Below are 17,214 nucleotides of genomic sequence, written 5' to 3'. Positions count from 1 at the left end.
GTGCAGCAATCGGCCATGCAGGATGTTGCAAAAGATGTACCTACAACCCTAAGGTCCAGACATGTACAAGGAGTCCCGAATTCATAAATCAGGAAATAGTTGGGGTTTTCCATGCAGTAATAGTCTCCCTTATTGCATATTTCTTCTGTGGAATAGAGATGGGAAACCCTACCAACAGTCACTTCTCATGGCGTCCTATCTGGTGCAGCACCTGGGAGTGAGCATCACAGACACACTGTCCGTGGTGCTGACGGTCATGAATTATTGTTGATTTCTGAATTTTTGTATGTTTTCTTTCTTCTTCACAACTGAGCTTTATTAACAAGGAAGGGGATGAGAGGGGCTGGAGAGAGTGTGGACAGGACTCCATCTCCATCCCTCAGATCAGTGAATGTGCTGTAACTGACGCCACAGTAACAACAGCCAAGTCCATGCTGACCATGTGTGGTTTGTGGTGAAAGTGATGTTAAAAAGCCCTGAGAGGGGTCATTTTCCAATCCAATGATGCATGCATGTTGGCTAAGAGTCACTTAGGGCTAAATCATGGTATGGTTACTTTTATATTTTTATCACCTTCACCTCATGACAGGTAACACTTGGGCAGTGGCAGAACAGACTTGTGATCTGTGGGTTTCGTGCTTTAGCAAATGGACCAAATTTTGTTTCCAAAACAAACAGGAAGTGTGGTCTAGAGTTCGTGGCAGTGCCTATAAGGACCTTGCTGAAGTCCTGAATCTGGGTCCTTCCCTGTGTTGGTTTCTCCTACAGTCCCTCTCTGTCTTGCCCACCCCCTCAGAGATAAAGACGCTCTGAGGGCTGGCCTTTGGGACAGAGGAGAAAGCCAGTGGTGCTGGCTGGGGAGACTAGATACTGGGTTTGGGGATAGGTGGGTTCATTTGTGAAGGACAGTGTGTCAGACAGGGCCCACTTGGCCTGGGTTGAAGAGGACAGGAGGGCAAGGACACCAGGAGCTGAGAAGAGGACATGTCCATGATGTGTCCACCACTGTCCATGGTTGCTCCTTCATGGTCATCTTTGTGTGGACTTCAGATGGCCCCATTTCCTGTGCTACCTGTGTTCCCAGAGGGGCAAACGCTGGAAGCTATCCAGGGTCCCTTGTCCCGCGGCAGTGTGAGTACCATGCATTGCTCACCTGGCTGAGCCTGGCTTTTGTGAAAATCACCCTTTCCTGTGAACATGCTCACATCCTCATCCGCCTCTAAATCTTAGTTACTACAGAACAGAAAAAGGGGTTGGGGTAACTTAGAGATAATATTTCCCAGTATGATCCAGGCGAGAATGGACACGGAGTTTCAAGTGAGTTTATGCTGAGAGGAAGTTCCCATGAGCAGAAGGAGAGAAAATGAGGGGAAACGGTTCTCTTTATTCAGATCTTTTCTGGATAATCCACGGTGGGTCGCAGCTTTACTTTTCCTGGAAGTCTCCCACTTTCTGGTGGGGGAGGGATGGGACTCCTTTGTCCTGGTCCTGCCTGAGCCCATGGTAGCCGTTCTGAGTCTCCAGGAATCTAGAACGGACCCTCCTCCACCCCAGCTCTCAGGTCTCCTCAGGGCTCAGAGCTGATAATCTTGCTCAGCTCCTGCCCTTTCCCCAGGATTTGGGATCTGAGGTGGCCCCTCTTCTCAGCCCATAAGGAGCAGTTCCAGGAGGTAACTGAGGAGCTACTTCTGCTTTTGGGTGGAGCTGGCAGTAAATGTTTGTGTCAGGCTTTAGTAATTGCTGTAAAGAAAAAAAAAAAAAAAAAAAAGGAGAAGAAGAAGAGGCCTCTGACCCTCTTATAACCTTCTCAAAACATGTTGCAACTTCTCGCTGGCTCTGGGTCCCACACAGATCTTCTCTGTTCAGGGGCTGGCTTTACTCAGGAAGGTTCCTGCTCCCAGGCCCCCACCCGCTGCTCATCACCACTGCTCCCCTCTTTGCTGTTGTTTCCTGAATTCAAATAATAGCCAGACATGGGGTAGGGCAGGTCCTGGTCTTCCAAGGGCCTGTGGGACCAGCACATTCATGGTCCACACTCACCTCATAAATGGGAACAGCTGGAGCCATGCCGGGGGCCTGGGTGAGACATAGAGAAGACATCAAGGACAGGCACAGAAGGGTTTGTTAGGTCAGAGGTCCATGTGAGCAGGTGCCAGGGCCCTATAGTGGAAGGTTCTTGTCCTGATAGCCCAGAGCTCATCCCTCTGGGTCTTTAGGTCACTTTTCATCAGGAGTGACAACTTTTGCCCTCTGAGCATCAGTCCCTCAGCCTGTAACAGAACACCCCACCCCTTCCTGCTGCATCCCCACCTCACCCTTGTTATCCCGGGAGCACTGACTGCTGCTCCCAGGGTGCTCTGTGTTCCTTGCTGGACTGCAGGTCCTCTCTTAAGACAATTGAGTGGACATAAGGTGGGCTCAGGTCAGGGTGTGGGGTTGTCCCTATCCCTGAAGGGAGGCCCAGCTCCCAGCCAAGATGAGGCAAACTCTGTCCTGGCTTTTCTGGAAAAGTGGTGAGTCTGTGCTGCATGAGGGGTTGGCCAGTCCCCCTGCCCAGAGCCTGCATATTTGGGACCCCCAGTGAAGGGTGGGAAGGGGATGAGCTTACCGGGGAGGCAGAGCTGTCAGATTGACCATGACCTGGGGAGCAGAGACAGAAGTTAGTACTCAGGGGTGTAAAGGAGCTTAGAACCCCTCAGAGGAGGAGGTGCTGGTAGGCCCTCAGCCCCTAGAGACCCAGGGTAGAGGGAGCATCTCCTGGAGAGAGGCTCTTGGGCCATTTTAGGGGCCAAAAGGAAGCAAGGGAGGCTGAGGAGTGGCCCTGGCCCCAGACCCCACAGATCAGGACCGACATGGCCACTCTGAAGCCCTCTGTCCTGAAGGTTCTGTGCCTCTTTCCCTGAAGCCATAGGCAAAGGTGAGAGCCTCTAGGGTGGTGGGAAGGAATGGAAACTGTGAGGAGGGCTTGGGGCACCCAGCTCTCCAGGCTGAATGTGCACTCACCGGGGGTAGATGTTAGGGGCTGCTGATGTCCAAGGTCACTCTGGCCGCTAGCCCTAGGAAAGGTCAGGTTATTGGTGAGGATCCAGGGGGAGGTCACAGTGTTTGGGTCAGGACAGAGGACAATGAGGGGACCCCATTTCCAATAGGAAGTGGAGAAGTCCACTCTCTATCACTGTGGTGGTGGGAGAGGAGCGCCAGAGGAGGCACTGAGGAGAGGCCTTAAGAAGCCACATCTGCCCTGGGCCCAGAGAGAAAGGATCCTCAGGCAGATGCCAGCCCAGGAGAAAGCTGATCAGAAAGGACCCAGAACACAAGAAAGGAATTTCCACTGATCGGGTTAGGTTTGAACAAACAATAAGAGGTGCTGTTCACTGAGCACTAACTACCTCCTAGAAACCACTGTTGGTTTGCTGTGTGAATGAACTAGGACCACACTGAGGGGTGGGGCCATAATTGTCCCTAATTTATAGATTCTCACACGTGTCTGTGAGTTTGTCCTCCTGTGGGGGCTTGCGTGTTACTGTGATGCTGGAAGCTATGCCACCAGTTTTCAAATACCAGCAGGGTCAACCACAGTGGACAGGTTTCAGTTTAAGCTTCCAGACTAAGACAGACTAGGAAGAAGGACCCATCTACTTCTGAAGAGAATTAGCCAGTGAAAACCTTATGAATGGCAGCAGAACATTGTCTAATGTAGTGCTGGAAGATGAGCGCCTCAGGTTGGAAGTCACTCAAAATAAGACTGGGGAAGAACAGCCTCTTCAAAGTAGAGTTGATCTTAATGATGTGGATGGAGTCAAGCTTTCAGGACCTTCATCTGGTGATGTGGCATGACTCAAAATGAGAAGAAACAGCTGCAAACATCCATTAATAATTGGAACGTGGAAGGTACAAAGTGTGAATCTAGGAACATTGGAAATCGTCAAAAATGAAATGCAACGCATAAACGTCAGTATCCTAGGCATCAGTGAGCTGAAATGGACTGATTGGCCATTTTGAATTGGACTATCCTATGGTCTACTACGCCAGGAATGACAAATTGAAGAGGAATGGCATTGCATTCATCATCAAAAAGAACATTTCAAGATCTATCTTGAAGAACAATGCTGTCAGTAATAGGATAATACCCATATACCTACAAGGAAGACCAGTTAATACGACTATTATTCACATTTACGCACCAACCACTAAGGCCAAAGTTGAAGAAACCGAAGATTTTTACCAGCTTCTGTGGTCTGAAACTGATTGAACATGCAATCAGGATGCATTGATAATGACTGGTGATTGGAATGCGAAAGCTGGAAACAAAGAAGAAAGACTGGTAGTTGCAAAATGCGGCCTTGGTGATACAAACAATACTGGAGATTGCATGACAGAATTTTGCAAGACCAATTTCTTCATTGCAAATACCTTCTCTCAACAACATAAATGGCGACTATATATGTGGACGTCGCCAGATGGAATACACAGGAATCAAATCAACTACATCTGTGGAAAGAGACGATGGAAAAGCTCAATATCATCAGTCAGAACAAGGCCAGGACTGACTGAGGAACAGACCGTCAATTGCTCATATGCAAGTTCAAGTTGAAACTGAAGAAAATTAGAACAAGTCCACAAGAGCCAAAGTACGGCCTTGAGTATATCCCACCTGAATTAAGAGACCATCTCAAGAATAGATATGATGCTTGAACACTAATGACTTAAGACCAGACAAGTTGTGGAAAGACATCAAGGACATCATACATGAAGAAGGCAAGAGGTCATTAAAAAGACAAGAGAGAAAGAAAAGACCAAAATGGATGTCAGAAGAGACTCTGAAACTCGCTCTTGCTAAAGCAAAAGGAAGAAATGATGAAGTATAAGAGCTAAACAGAAGATTTCAAAGGGTAGCTCCAGAAGACAAAGTGAAATATTATAATGACATGAGCAAAGACCTGGAGATAGAAAACCAAAAGGGAAGAACAAGCTCGGCATTTCTCAAGCTGAAAGAACTGAAGAAAAAATTCAAGCCTGGAGTTGCAATATTGAAGCATTCTAAGGGAAAAATATTAAGTGACACAGGAAGCATCAAAATAAGATGGAAGGAATACACAGAGTCACTGCACCAAAAAGAACTGTAGATGTTCAACCGTTTCAGGAGGTAGAATGTGATCAGGAACTGATGGTACGGAAGGAAGAAGTCCAAGCTGCACTGAAGGCATTGGCGAAAAACAAGGCTTCAGGAATGGATGGAATACCAACTGAGATGTTTCAACAAACAGATGCAGTGCTGGAAGTGCTCACTCATCTCTGCCAAGAAATTTGGAAGACAGCTACCTGGCCAGTTGACTGAAAGAGATCCATACTTATGCCTATTCCTAAGGAAGGTGATCCAACAGAATGTGGAAATTATTGAACAATATTATTAATATTACACAAAGAAAATTTTCCTGAAGATCATTCAAAAGCGGCTGCAGTAGTACATCGACTGGGAACTGCCAAAAATTCAAGCCAGATTCAGAAGAGGACGTGGAACCAGGGATATCATTGCTGACGTCAGATGGATCCTGGCTGAAAGCAGAGAATACCAGGAAGATGTTTACCTGTGTTTTATTGACTCTGCAAAGGGATTTGACTTGTGGATCATACAAAATTATGGATAACATTGCTAAGAATGGGTATTCCAGAACACTTAATTGTGCTCATGAGGAAATTGTACATAGATCAAGAGGTAGTCATTAGAACAGAACAAGGAGATACTGCGTGGTTTAAAGTCAGGAAAGGTGTGTGTCAGGTTTCTATCCTTTCAGTATATCTATTCAATCTGTATGCTGAGCAGATAATCCAAGAAGCTGGGCTATATGACGAAGAACAGGGTATCAGGATTGGAGGACGATTCATTAACAACCTGCATTATGCAGATGTCACAATCTTACTTGCTGAAAGTGAAGAGGACTTGAAGCACTTACTGATGAAGATCAAAGACCACAGCCTTCACAATGGATTACACCACAACATAAAGAAAACAAAAATCCTCACAACTGGACCAATAAGCAACATCATGACAAATGGAGAAAAGATTGAGGTTGTCAAGGATTTCATTTTACTTGGATCCACAATCAACACCCACGGAAGCAGCAATCAAGAAATCAAATGACGCATTGCATTGGGCAAATCTGCTGCAAAAGATCTCTTTTAAGTGTTAAAAAGCAAAGATGTCATCTTAAAGACTAAGGTGGGCCTGACCCAAGCTACAGTGTTTTCAATTGTCTCATATGCATGTGAGAGCTGGACGATGAATAAGGAAGACTGAAGAAGAATTGACACCTTTGAATTGTGGTGCTGGTGAAGAATATTGAATATACCCTGGACTGCCAAAAGAACAAACATATCTGTCTTGGAAGAAGTACCACCAGAATGCTCCTTAGAAGCAAGGGTGGTCAGACTATGTCTTACATACTTTGGACATGTTGTCAGGAGGGACCAGTCCCTGGAGAAGGATATCATGCTTAGTAAAGTAGAGGGTAAGGGAGAAAGAGGCAGACCCTCAACGAGATGGATTGACACAGTGGCTGCAACAATGGGTGCAGGACAGGGCAGTGTTTTGTTCTGTTGTACATAGGGTCGCTGTGAGTCAGAACTGACTCAATGGCACCTAACAACAACAACAATTTATAGATGAAGGGACTGTAAGCACACAGTGAGGCTGGAGTCCAGATAGAACTAGAGGGGAGGATCCTCGGGGGAATTAGGGGTGGTGTGGAGAGCCAGGCCCAGGTTCCGAAGATGAGGCCTGGGTAGATGAGGTGGGGATGTGCCATCTTACCCCCTAGTCCTGGTGAGGAGGAAACACCCCAGAGTGGTCACCACAGCCATCCCGACCAGGATGGCAGTCACGATGCCCGTGATGGCCCCAGCAGAGATGTTCCAGGCTCCTTCAGACCCATCATCTGCAGTGGGCAGAGGTGGACAGAAGGCTGAGATTCATCCTCTGTGGCTTTGGGGTTCGCCCCATTGTGATTCAGCCGGTGCTGTGTCTCCAGGAGCAGGTGGTACTGCGTGCATCTTTTCTAGGCAATGATGACACCTTGTGGGGAGAGACCTTCGCTTTGCCAATGCCTGTCTATGATGTATGTCAGTAATGGGGAGCCCTCTCCCTGCAGAGACCTCGAGGTCCTGAGCCCTGAATCACACTCAGCACTTAGGAAGATGTTAACCAGGAGAGCTGAGGTGGTGTGGGGTCTGTTGGTGGGATGGGAATCTTCCCCAAGACTGCCCCTTTCCCTCAGAGGTTGTGCCTTGTTCTCAGGCCCTGGGCTCTCCAACTCCTCTCCCCACCTCTGGGCAGGGACCTCATGGGTGGATTACAATGTCAAGTACATTTTGTCTGTGTATTATCATCACATGAATGTCCTCTTGTCTATTTCCTTTGCCATGGTGAACTCCAGGTGCCTTCCCTCACCTTCCACTGGAGGAGTGATGGAGGTGTGGTTCCTGAGAGCTGATCATGTGCTGGGAGTGCTCTGAGCCCCCCACATCGCACACAGGCACTGCCCATCCTGGGAGGGAGCCATGTCACTTCTACTGTGGAGAGGGTGCAACTGAGACCACAGTGGTAGGACAGGAGGTGAACGTGACTTTGTGCCAACAACATGACAATGTTCACTTTTTGGGACACTTAGTGTCACAATACAATTGTCTAAGGTTTTTCCAGTCATTCCATTGCCTATTCACAACTACTCTATAAAGTGCATCATAACCACTAGGATACAAATAAGAAAATTAAGATTTATAATTTTATAACTCAGAGGAGGGGATGAGGAGTCACTCAGTTTTCACAGTCAGGATGAGGGGGTCACTTTTGCTGGAACTGACCAGGTTGGAGACCTCACACTGGTACTCGCCAGCATCCTCCCTCTTGACAGGGTCTATGGTAAGGGAGCTTTTGCCCTGGGACAGCGTTATCCTCTCCATAAGCTGCAAGATCTGCCCTTGGAAGACCCACAGGATGGAGATTCCAGTGTGTTTGGTGAGGCAGATCAGGGTCACGGGGCCCTCATGTTCTGTGACTGTGGTGTTGCTAGTTCAGATGGAGGGCTTTGTCGCTGACTCTGTGCAGAAACAGAGGAGGTGACTGTGAAAGGAGGCCTGGGGCTGCAATCAGTCCTCTTCCTAAGAGATCTCAGCCAGTATGCAGGCCCCACAGTGAGCCGGAAAGGTGACCCAGAGGGTGGTTCTAACCCTCAGCAGAGGTCATGTCTCTGTCCAGGTGCTATTCTGTGAGGACAGGGTGTTTCCTCCCCTCACTAGGAAATAGGTGCAGCACCCTGACTTCTTGATGTATCAGCACTGGGACCTCTTCCCAGCCCACGTGTCCATCCACCTCGTCATCAGGCAAATTTTTCTTCTCTAGATATTCATGTGACCCTTTCCTAGGGCCTCCTGCGACTGTGGAAGAGATCAGGCCCCTCTCTAGTAGACGGTTCTGTGGGGGTGGGGTGGGAGGGGAAGGGCAGGCTGCCAGCCCTGTCTATTGCTGGGGCAGGGCAGCTTCACATATGGAAAGAAAGGTGTTTCCTTTTTGTTAAATATTATATGAGGCAGTAAGCAGAGCCATCCCATTCTTCACCATCTTAGAAACAAAAAGGTTCCACTCTAAAGGATTTCTCAATCTGAAAAAGCTTTTGCTTTCAGTCTATGCATGGACTATCACGTGAGGGAAACTTTAGAGGGAAGTGGTTATGTTTCAACAAAGTCAGGTAGCCTCAGCCCTCTCTGTAAACTGCAGCCAGAACCCAGCGGGACTGCCTTGCTTTTCCGGGTCTTGGCAGTTTCTTGCCTTTGACAGGGTGCAGTTTTACCACTTTTCTATTGTTCTCTATCAGTGGAAAATATTTGAGTTTTCCTTCTCTGACAGGTTTCTGCCTTACACAGGTTCCTGCTTTCGCAGGTTTTACTGAACATACTTTTGGCCCTGCCCCTTCCCTCCCATGAAGAGACTTCATGGGTGAATCTGCCTAGTTTTCCAAGTAGGATTCATGACGCATTGTTCTCCTTTGTGTAACATCTGTGCCAGTGTCACACAGGGGATACAGCTGTGACTTTAGAGCCAGGTCACAGGCTTGGATGCCTCTGCCCTGAAGCTGGCACTTTCCCCATGTCCTTGCAGCCTGATCTGGCGTGGCTCTGGTGTCCGTGGGCTGCATGTTTTAGCAAGATTAGGACACAGCACACCTGAACCTGCTCCGCACTCCCCGCTCCGACCACAGATGGTGTCAGAACAGGGCTGGTGCGCGGGGTTGCAGGGGACAGAGCAGAGAGGCAGAGCTCCATCCTGCCACCACCCCATAGGAGGTTGTTTCATCCTCTCATTTGGGAAAACACATGAGCCTGTTCAAAGACTTGTATGTTCCTTGTAGCACATGGAGTCAGTGAAAGAAAACAGATGAAAGAAAGTGACAAGTTAGTACAGAGAGAACACTTGACCTTGAGGGCACTTCTTTCCTCCCCCACTCTGAAGCCCCCTCCCATTCCACGGGGCTTTCTGGGCCTGAGAGGGTCCCCTCCCCACATTCCAAGCTGGACCCAAGGTCTGCTCTGAGAAATATGAAGAGTAAGAGGAGGGAACAGTCTCCAGGGATGTACTGGGAGGGCTCAGGGACAGATTTTGGGATTTGTGTGTGACTTGGGGACACAGATGGGAAAAGAGCTTCTTCCAGAATTTTTTCAGAAAAACCAAACTGACCCCCACCCCAGAGCCCAGTGCTGATGTTCCAGGGAGCCACTTACCAGAGACTGTGATAGTCTTGACTGTGGTTCTGCTGAGGCCAGTGGCATTGCTATGGACATGGCAGGTATAGTTTCCACCATCACTCACAGTGACGTTGGGGATAAAGAGCACTTGTGTGGATTGCAAGTAGTTTCCATTGATGAGCCAAGAATACTGTGCAGGTGGGTTGGAGGTCGCGTTGCAGGAGAGAGTGAGGTTGGCCCCTGGAGGGTAATGCCAGTCTGAGGGGGAAATGGTGGGGGTGTCCGGGCCATCTGGAGCAAACAGAATAAAGCCATGTTGTGATGTAACCAGAGGGAAGGGGAAGCTCCTGGACTGATAAGGGCCACAGCTTCCCTCTGAGCCTTGTTTTAAAAAGTCCTACACCATAACCCCCTGACTTCTCTGAGCCTGATCTGAGACCATCAACTGGTTTCTCCCATTCCAGGTGCTGACCATAAGCATCTCAATACAGGAGCAGCCCCTCCCCTCCTCATCTGGCACCATGGCAAGATCAACGCAGATTTGCCTGGGAAAGGATGTCATGGCCAGCCCAGGTGTCCAGGGGCTGAAGGTTAGTGTACTTGGACCTAGAGGACTGATGTGGCCTGGCTCTGAAAGTGTGGATGTGGGCTGGCAGCCTGTGCCATGTGGGAGCAGAAGTTACTCACAGAGAACATTCAGGATGAATGGGTCACTGCGGCGGGCATTCACTGGGTTCCAGGTTTCACACTCATAGGGTCCTTTGTCATTCCTTGTGACATTGTGTATAGTGAGAATCCTGTTGTCTGTGGACAGCTCTAGCCTGGCCCTGTCTGGGAGGCTCTGATGGTTTATCAACCACTGGTAGGTTGTGTTCTGAGTCTCAGGGTCACAAGTTAATGTTACAGAGTCCTGGTCCTCCACGGGGTTGGAGCTGTTGCTGGTGATGAAGGGTTTGGGTAACTCCGCTGTCAGATAACAGAGAGAAGATTATCCCACTTAGTATCTTTGATTCCTGCAAAGGCATCTTTCAATCAGAATTGGCATTGCATATCTCTCAGTCAACCTGGAATCTTTAAAATATAAAGCAGGTCTTTGTATTACAATATAAATGCCTGACAATTTGAGTGCTCAGAGAATGTAAGGCCCACCTGCCTTATTCTGTCACTGGAAAAAGCATGGAGTTTCTCAAATGTTAATTAAGTAGCAGCGCTTGGTCATGGAAAGTCACAGGACTGGGGATCAGAGATCACACACGGTCTTTCCTGGGCTCTTCCCTGACCAGCTGACTGCCTGCCTGAACTTAGTTTCCTCACCTGGAACTTGTGCTTGCTGAGGTCCCTTCAGCTGCACAGTTCTGCATTGCCCAGATCAGGTGTGTTTTTCTCTGAAACAACACTTCTTGCTCAAAGATACCCTAGATGTGAGCAATGATGGAACTTCTAATTGCCTTTAAACCTGAGGATTATGGGGCAGCCTGGCCTGGAGACTGGGTGTCATGAGCAGAAATTACACTCAGGGAGATGAGTAGCAAGTCCAGTGGTCAGGCCGTGGGGCCACAAGATAGGGGGCAGTTCTTTCTGGTGTTTGATGGTGACTGACGAGATGCCATGACCCCATAAAAGACAGAGCCAAGTCCAAGGAATGCTATAGGAAAGAGTGAGGGAACAGGCAGGAGCTGGCTGGGTTTGGAAGCAGAACCACGTTCTCTCCTTGGTCTTTAGTGTCCCTTCTCCCATGGCTTAGGGCAAGTGAGGACCACGTTTATCTTTCCTGAAATACATGTGAATGGTTTCAGATTCAGAGGGGTTACTAGTGGAAAATAGAGGGAGCATTAACTTGCTGAGGGTCTGGCCTCATGGACCATTTGTGTTTAGTGGCTATGGATATAAATTTTATTAAACATTTAAATTATTATTAATGGCTCAAAGATCTGAGGCCAATTGTCTGAGGGAATATTTCTCTGGAGAACACTAGAAGATCTTAGGCCAGGCTCTGAAGTCCAGCAAGGATCACATTGTGATCAAAGGAAAATGCTGAAGTCTGTTCTGGGTGGGGAGAGACAGGTGATCCTGCTAAGGGGACAAAATTGATCAGAGGGAATTCTGAAGTGTCTCAATATAAGAGGAGGAAACATCACATTCGTAGGAATTATGTGTTCTGTTAGTCAACTTAGAAAAGAGGTCCCTGTCACTGATTCCTCAAGGAGAGTTGGGCACAATGCGGAGGAGTCTTGACAGAGGCCCATGGAATGCTTCCTTTCTTCTCTTTAGACCTCATGAGTGATGCCATGAAAACAACTACAAAACAACAACACAACGATAAAAACAACTAAAGTTTGATCAGACCAATGAGCTGACTGCCTGACCAACCTCGGTGTCCTCACCTGGAACCTACACTTGCTGAGGTCCCTCTAGCTGCACCATTCTACGTTGCCCAGCCCAGTTGTAGCTTCTCTGAGGCCTCTTTTTTCAAGGATTTCCTGGAGATGGTTAAGGATGGGACTTGTCATTATCCTTAAACCTAAGGAGATGGGGCAGCCTGCCCTGGAGACAGGGTGTCATGAGCAGAATAACACTTGGGGAGACCAGGAGGAAGCCTGGTTGTCAGCCACGGTGATAGTAACTGAAGTGACAGTGGCTCATGCATCTCCCATTTGAGAGGACCCCATGTCATGACCATGGTGCTGTGATGAGGAACACACATTCCTGTGGAATAGAGAGTAAACCTAGTCAACAGTACATGGTCTGGAAGCTCCTCCCTGGAGAAAGGTCTCAGAACCACTGTGGGACTGTGAGCCTCACACCAAGGACAAGGACATGAATCACGAGTAAAATGGGTAAAATGTGTCTCTATGCTTTGGGACTACAGACCTGTTCCCTCTGCCTTTCACTCCTGGTGGGATCAGTGCAGAGAGTGAATCAAGGAGGTATATATCCATCCTGCATGGCCTGTCCCATGTGTTAGCATCACTGAGGAGAAGAGCCCTGGACAGGGACACAGTGGAAGCTTGTTCTCCTGGGGACTTGGGTGCATTGGCTGGTGGTGGAGTCCTTGCAGGGGCTGCTGCTTAGGCTGATTTCTTTGCCCTTTACTGTTTCCCGAGAAGGGTGAGGCTGGCCACAGTGTTGGTGGAAGAGAACGGGACACTCAGTATCTGGGGTGGGTTAAGTGTTGGAGGAAGCTCTGAAGAGCAGGACAGTCCTGGCTGAAATGAAGGAGGAGGAAGATGAGGGACATGGAAGGAACAGACAGAGCCAGACATGCCCGTGGCAGTGAGCAGTGGGCATTTATGAGTTCACAGACCCAAAGATCCAAGAGCTCCCATGTGACCCAGAAGCAGGACCAGCACATCTGAAACGCTCTCCTCTGAGCAGCACCAGAGTCATCAAGATACCCAATTCCCGGGGTAGCTTTAGGATCAGGCAGTCAGAGGGAGGGAAAATGGGTCTCAGTCATCTGGAGGCCAGGAGGCCAGGGTGGCTGAACAGCCTGAGAATCTCAAGCAGGGTCCAGTCTCTGAAGAGATTATGGATCATTCATTCATTTCCACTCCATTCCCTCCTTCCTTCCATCCTTTATCGAAGAGTAATTGAGAGTTTGTTACATGTTGAGTCTGTGCTAGTTGCAGGGTGTGCAGTGGGGAGTGAGATAGCAAAGTCCTTTCCTTTAGGCTCCACTGGGAGAGACACACAGCACATAAATAAACATAAATGATTTCACTCCAGTGCAGGGAGCATGTGGATTGGCTTTCTGGGGTGGAGGCCTGGACATGCTTGCCACTGACTGATTGTTGATATAAGTAATTTAGTTCTAGAGCAAAACCGGATTAATCATTCATTTGCTCTGACCGCCTGCCTCCCCTAACAAAAATCTCTTCCTTCGATCTGGGGATGTCTAAGAAGAAAAGAGCTGAATCCGTGGCTGCTGTCAGGGTCCACACCCCTAATAAGGCCACCCGGGATGGAGGAAAGCTCAGGGTTGTGGCTGCAGACAGACCTTGGTGTGACTCTGATCTGCCAATCATGGTCTGTGTGACCCTGATTTAGTGACTGTTTTCTCCATGCCTCAGTTTCCCCTCAATAAAATCAGAGAAAGGATAAGGGGTATCTGGCTTGCAATGTTGTCTGTGAATTAACCATAAAATATTCACAATTATCTGATCTAAAGCTGGGTACAGAGGAGTGGCCCAAATAACCAAATAAATGACATCTATTATTGTTTGCCTCAAGGAGAGGGCACCCTCAGGTGGGAAAGGAGCTGCCTGTAGCATCTTCTTCCCTTTTCCTTCCTCCTGGGGATGCCGACCTTCCTATGGGGACTTCTAAATTCCCCAGGGCAGTCAGGTAATGGCCTGGAGCACATTGCCACCTGTGGTCTCCAAATTGAGTCTCAGGTGAAGGACTCAGCTGTCCAGAATAGCTCTTGGGGTGCAGCCCTGGCTGGTGACAGCTGCAGGAGCTCCAGGACTCCAGCAGTCAGTAAATTGTTCCTCCCAGTCAGACCTGTCCTGGAGGCCAAGATCCAACTCTGGCTACAGGCTCCCCAGGTTCCCCTGGAGTCTGGAGGCCTGGGACAGGGCCTGGGGAAGGAACTTCCTGGGGCTGATCTGCTCTGTGAGGATACCAGGGGCCCTCAGGTCAGGGTCTGACTTCTAGGGTCTTTAATCAGAACCATGTTCACAGGAAGGCGCCCAGGGGGAGTGGACTAAGTGATCTCCCCCTGCTGAGTTACTCCCCATCTGACTCTCCTCTCTGCTGTGAATGTCTGCAGGGTCTGGATTCAGGAAGGAGATTCTGATCTAAATGCTCAAAATCCAAGTACGGAATGCAGAGGGGGGTATAGGCACTGCAAAGGGTCCAGGCCTGTCAATCTTTGTCTTTAAAGTAGAATTAACCCCACCCCACACCCAGATGTCAGAGAGGAACTACTTACGGTGTACACGGATCTGTCCAGCTAATGCCTCATTGTCACCATTTGTCTTTGTTATTTGTAGTGTGTAGATTCCTGTGTCCTCCAGGGTGACATTCTGGAACAGCAGGGACCCGTTGGGGTATATTGTCTCCCGACCACTGTGGGCAGGCCCTGTAGCATTTGGTTGAGTAGCTCCTGTTAGATACGATGCAATTTTATTGTTGTGGTCTCTACTTTCCCCTTTGTACCAGATGTAGATTAAAGTATCTGTTGGCGGATTGCGGAGAAGTAGAAGAACATCATTTCCTTCAGCAGCGTTGAATGGCACCGATTCAATGGTGGGTTGGGCTGTGATGGATGGGCTCCAGAAGATTAAAAGTGAGACTAGGAGGGAAGAGAGAGAAATCAGTCAGCATTTGGACAATTGTATTGGGATGGAAAGTTGGGGCCCTTGTCTGAGCAGGTCTCTTTCAGCCCTTGGACATGGGGTTGTGTACTTCCCAAGTCAGCATTACTTCAGCACCTTGGAAACTGTTATTTCCCCTTTTTCTAATACTCTCCCCCAGGCGTCTGTACGGCTCACTCACTCACTCACTCACTGCCCTCGCTGCTCAAACTCAGTGGCATCCTTGGGAGCTGCCTTCCTGACACTTCATCTGCAGACCCTCTGTCTTCATTTTCTGACCTTTCCCTGCTCTGTGTCCTCCATGGCACTTACCAACACCTGACGTCCCATGCAGGTTTATTTGCTTGTCTGTCTCCCTCTCCCCTAGACGGGAGCTCCATGAGGGCAGACACTTGTCTCGTGCGTTGCACCCCTCGTGCCTAGACAGGTCTGCAAATACCTGGGGGATGAATCAGTGTAAGTTCCTAGGGCCCCTCCAAGTCCTGGTGTTTATTTGCCCATTTCTGAGATTGGTAGGTATTTCACAATTGTTTGCCCCAAGCCTGTTGCCTTCTAGTCTATTCTGACTCATAGCAACCCTGTAGGACAGAGTAGAACGTCCCCATACAGTTTCCAAGGAGCCACTGGTGGATTCCAACTGCGCCAACATTTTTATTAGCAGCTGAGCTCTTAACCGCTGTGCTAAGAGATAATTAATTTGGAAAACATGCAGCAATTGTGGTTTTACTCCCTTTTACCAATTCCAGTTCAATGACACTTCCTGTTGCTGGGCCTTCCTGCCTCTTTTGTGTTCTCTCCACTGGAGCTCCACAGGGAGCTACCTGTCACATCCCAGACACTTGTCCTCCCAGGAGACCCCAGCCAGTCTCTGTTCTCCCACCCTCCCCCATGCTAGGGAATCCTCCCCTCTCACCTGTGAGCAGGGACCCCTGCCAGTGGATGAGCCTTCTGCGGGGAGTAGCTGAGGGAGGCTCCATGGGTCTCTGCTGCCTGCTCTGTGCTCCCTCTGTGGAGAAGACACCTCTGTGGCTGAGCCTCCTCCTAGGGTGGAGCTTCCCCAGGTCACATGGGCTGGGGGTGGGTTCTCACCTAGATAGACTCTCTCCTGCCCTCCCCTTTCATAACTGGCCCTTAAGTTCCCTTCTTTTCCTTTTCCTTTCTGTCTACATTTAGGCTCCCTGGAAACAGCCGTTGCCTCTGCCTTCTCAGCCTTGATCCTCCTCCAGCACACCCCGATTGTTGGGGTGGGCACAACGCTAGGGGCCTCAGCCTCCTGGGCTGGGCATTTCCCAGAGTTCTGGGTCAGGGTGCACACACAGTCAGCTCTCCCCTGCAGTTCTCTTTAACCCCATTTGGCTTTTCCCTTTAGAGCAGGAGTCCAGGGAAGATATCAAGAACTCTTGTCACAGGGAATTCCACCTGCTTGTGCATCAGAATCATCTGTGGGGTCTTATAAAACAGCCAGGAGTCCAGGTGATGCCTTAGAAATGCTACTTCAGTAGCTGCGCAGGTAATGTTGATGGTGCCCTGATGGACTGAGAACCAGTGATCTGTGTGGCTTCTCACCCTCTCCTGTGCACAGGGAGAGTCTAAAGATCCTATTAAATGCAGATTCTGACTCTGTGGATGTGATGTGGATCTCAGAGTGCATCTAACAGGCTCTTAGGTGATGCTGATCATACTGGCCTGTGGACCACACTTTGAATAGCCAGGCTGTTGGGGACTCCTGTTCCCTGAGAGGACAACTTACCAGCATCAATGTTGGCCTCCGCTGTTTCTGGTCTTGGGTCTGCAAGCACCAAACAAGGAGCCCTTGGGGTCCCCTAACCCAGGGATGATTTCCATCTGACACAGAAACCCACTGGGCACCCAGGTCTTTCCAGTGTTCTCAAATGCACTAACCTGTTGCCGTCGAGTTGATTCCGACTCATCGAGACCCTACAGGACAGAGTAGAACTTCCCCATAGGGTTTCCAAGGAGTAGCTGGTGGATTCAAACTGCCGACATTTTGGTTAGCAGCCTGAGCTCTTAACCATTTCACCACCAGGTCTCCTTCAGTATGGTAGATAACTGCCAATATCAGGTGTTGTACCAGGGATGCTGATGCATTGAACACTAATGACCAGAGGAGTTGTGGAATGACATCAAGGACATCATA

At 49.0% G+C, this 17,214-nt stretch overlaps 1 protein-coding gene and 1 long non-coding RNA gene across 6 annotated transcripts; one reads left to right on the top strand and one right to left on the bottom strand.

Annotated features, from left to right (window-relative positions):
* Positions 1 to 233: 233 nt before the first annotated feature.
* On the bottom strand, positions 234 to 16,138 carry LOC101359767 (carcinoembryonic antigen-related cell adhesion molecule 1-like). Of its 5 annotated transcripts, XM_023742682.1 has the most exons (9): positions 15,970 to 16,138; positions 14,672 to 15,034; positions 10,426 to 10,704; positions 9,775 to 10,029; positions 6,812 to 6,935; positions 3,004 to 3,056; positions 2,609 to 2,640; positions 2,041 to 2,076; positions 234 to 1,740 (listed from the first exon to the last, which is right to left on the bottom strand). In XM_023742682.1, exons 1-9 carry the CDS (start codon positions 16,031 to 16,033, stop codon positions 1,594 to 1,596), a joined length of 1,353 nt encoding a protein of 450 aa, XP_023598450.1. In that variant the 5' UTR covers positions 16,034 to 16,138; the 3' UTR covers positions 234 to 1,593. The 5 variants fall into 5 exon arrangements, 4 of the variants coding, with proteins under 4 accessions (XP_023598450.1, XP_023598453.1, XP_023598451.1 ...); XR_002825937.1 differs by lacking the exon at positions 6,812 to 6,935 and having other exon boundaries at positions 1,688 to 1,740; positions 15,970 to 16,119; XM_023742685.1 differs by lacking the exons at positions 234 to 1,740; positions 2,041 to 2,076; positions 2,609 to 2,640; positions 3,004 to 3,056; positions 6,812 to 6,935 and adding an exon at positions 6,962 to 7,072 and having other exon boundaries at positions 15,970 to 16,118.
* Positions 10,041 to 13,632, top strand: LOC111822831 (uncharacterized). The gene is made up of 2 exons (XR_002825938.1): positions 10,041 to 10,328; positions 12,010 to 13,632. It is a non-coding gene; the product is annotated as an uncharacterized LOC111822831 (long non-coding RNA).
* Positions 16,139 to 17,214: the final 1,076 nt, after the last annotated feature.

This window comes from Trichechus manatus, unplaced genomic scaffold (assembly GCF_000243295.1).
Source record: "Trichechus manatus latirostris isolate Lorelei unplaced genomic scaffold, TriManLat1.0 scaffold00216, whole genome shotgun sequence".
Lineage (NCBI taxonomy): Eukaryota > Metazoa > Chordata > Mammalia > Sirenia > Trichechidae > Trichechus > Trichechus manatus.
The sequence above is the reverse complement of the archived record's forward strand: the minus strand, read 5'-3'. Positions and strand labels throughout refer to the sequence as shown.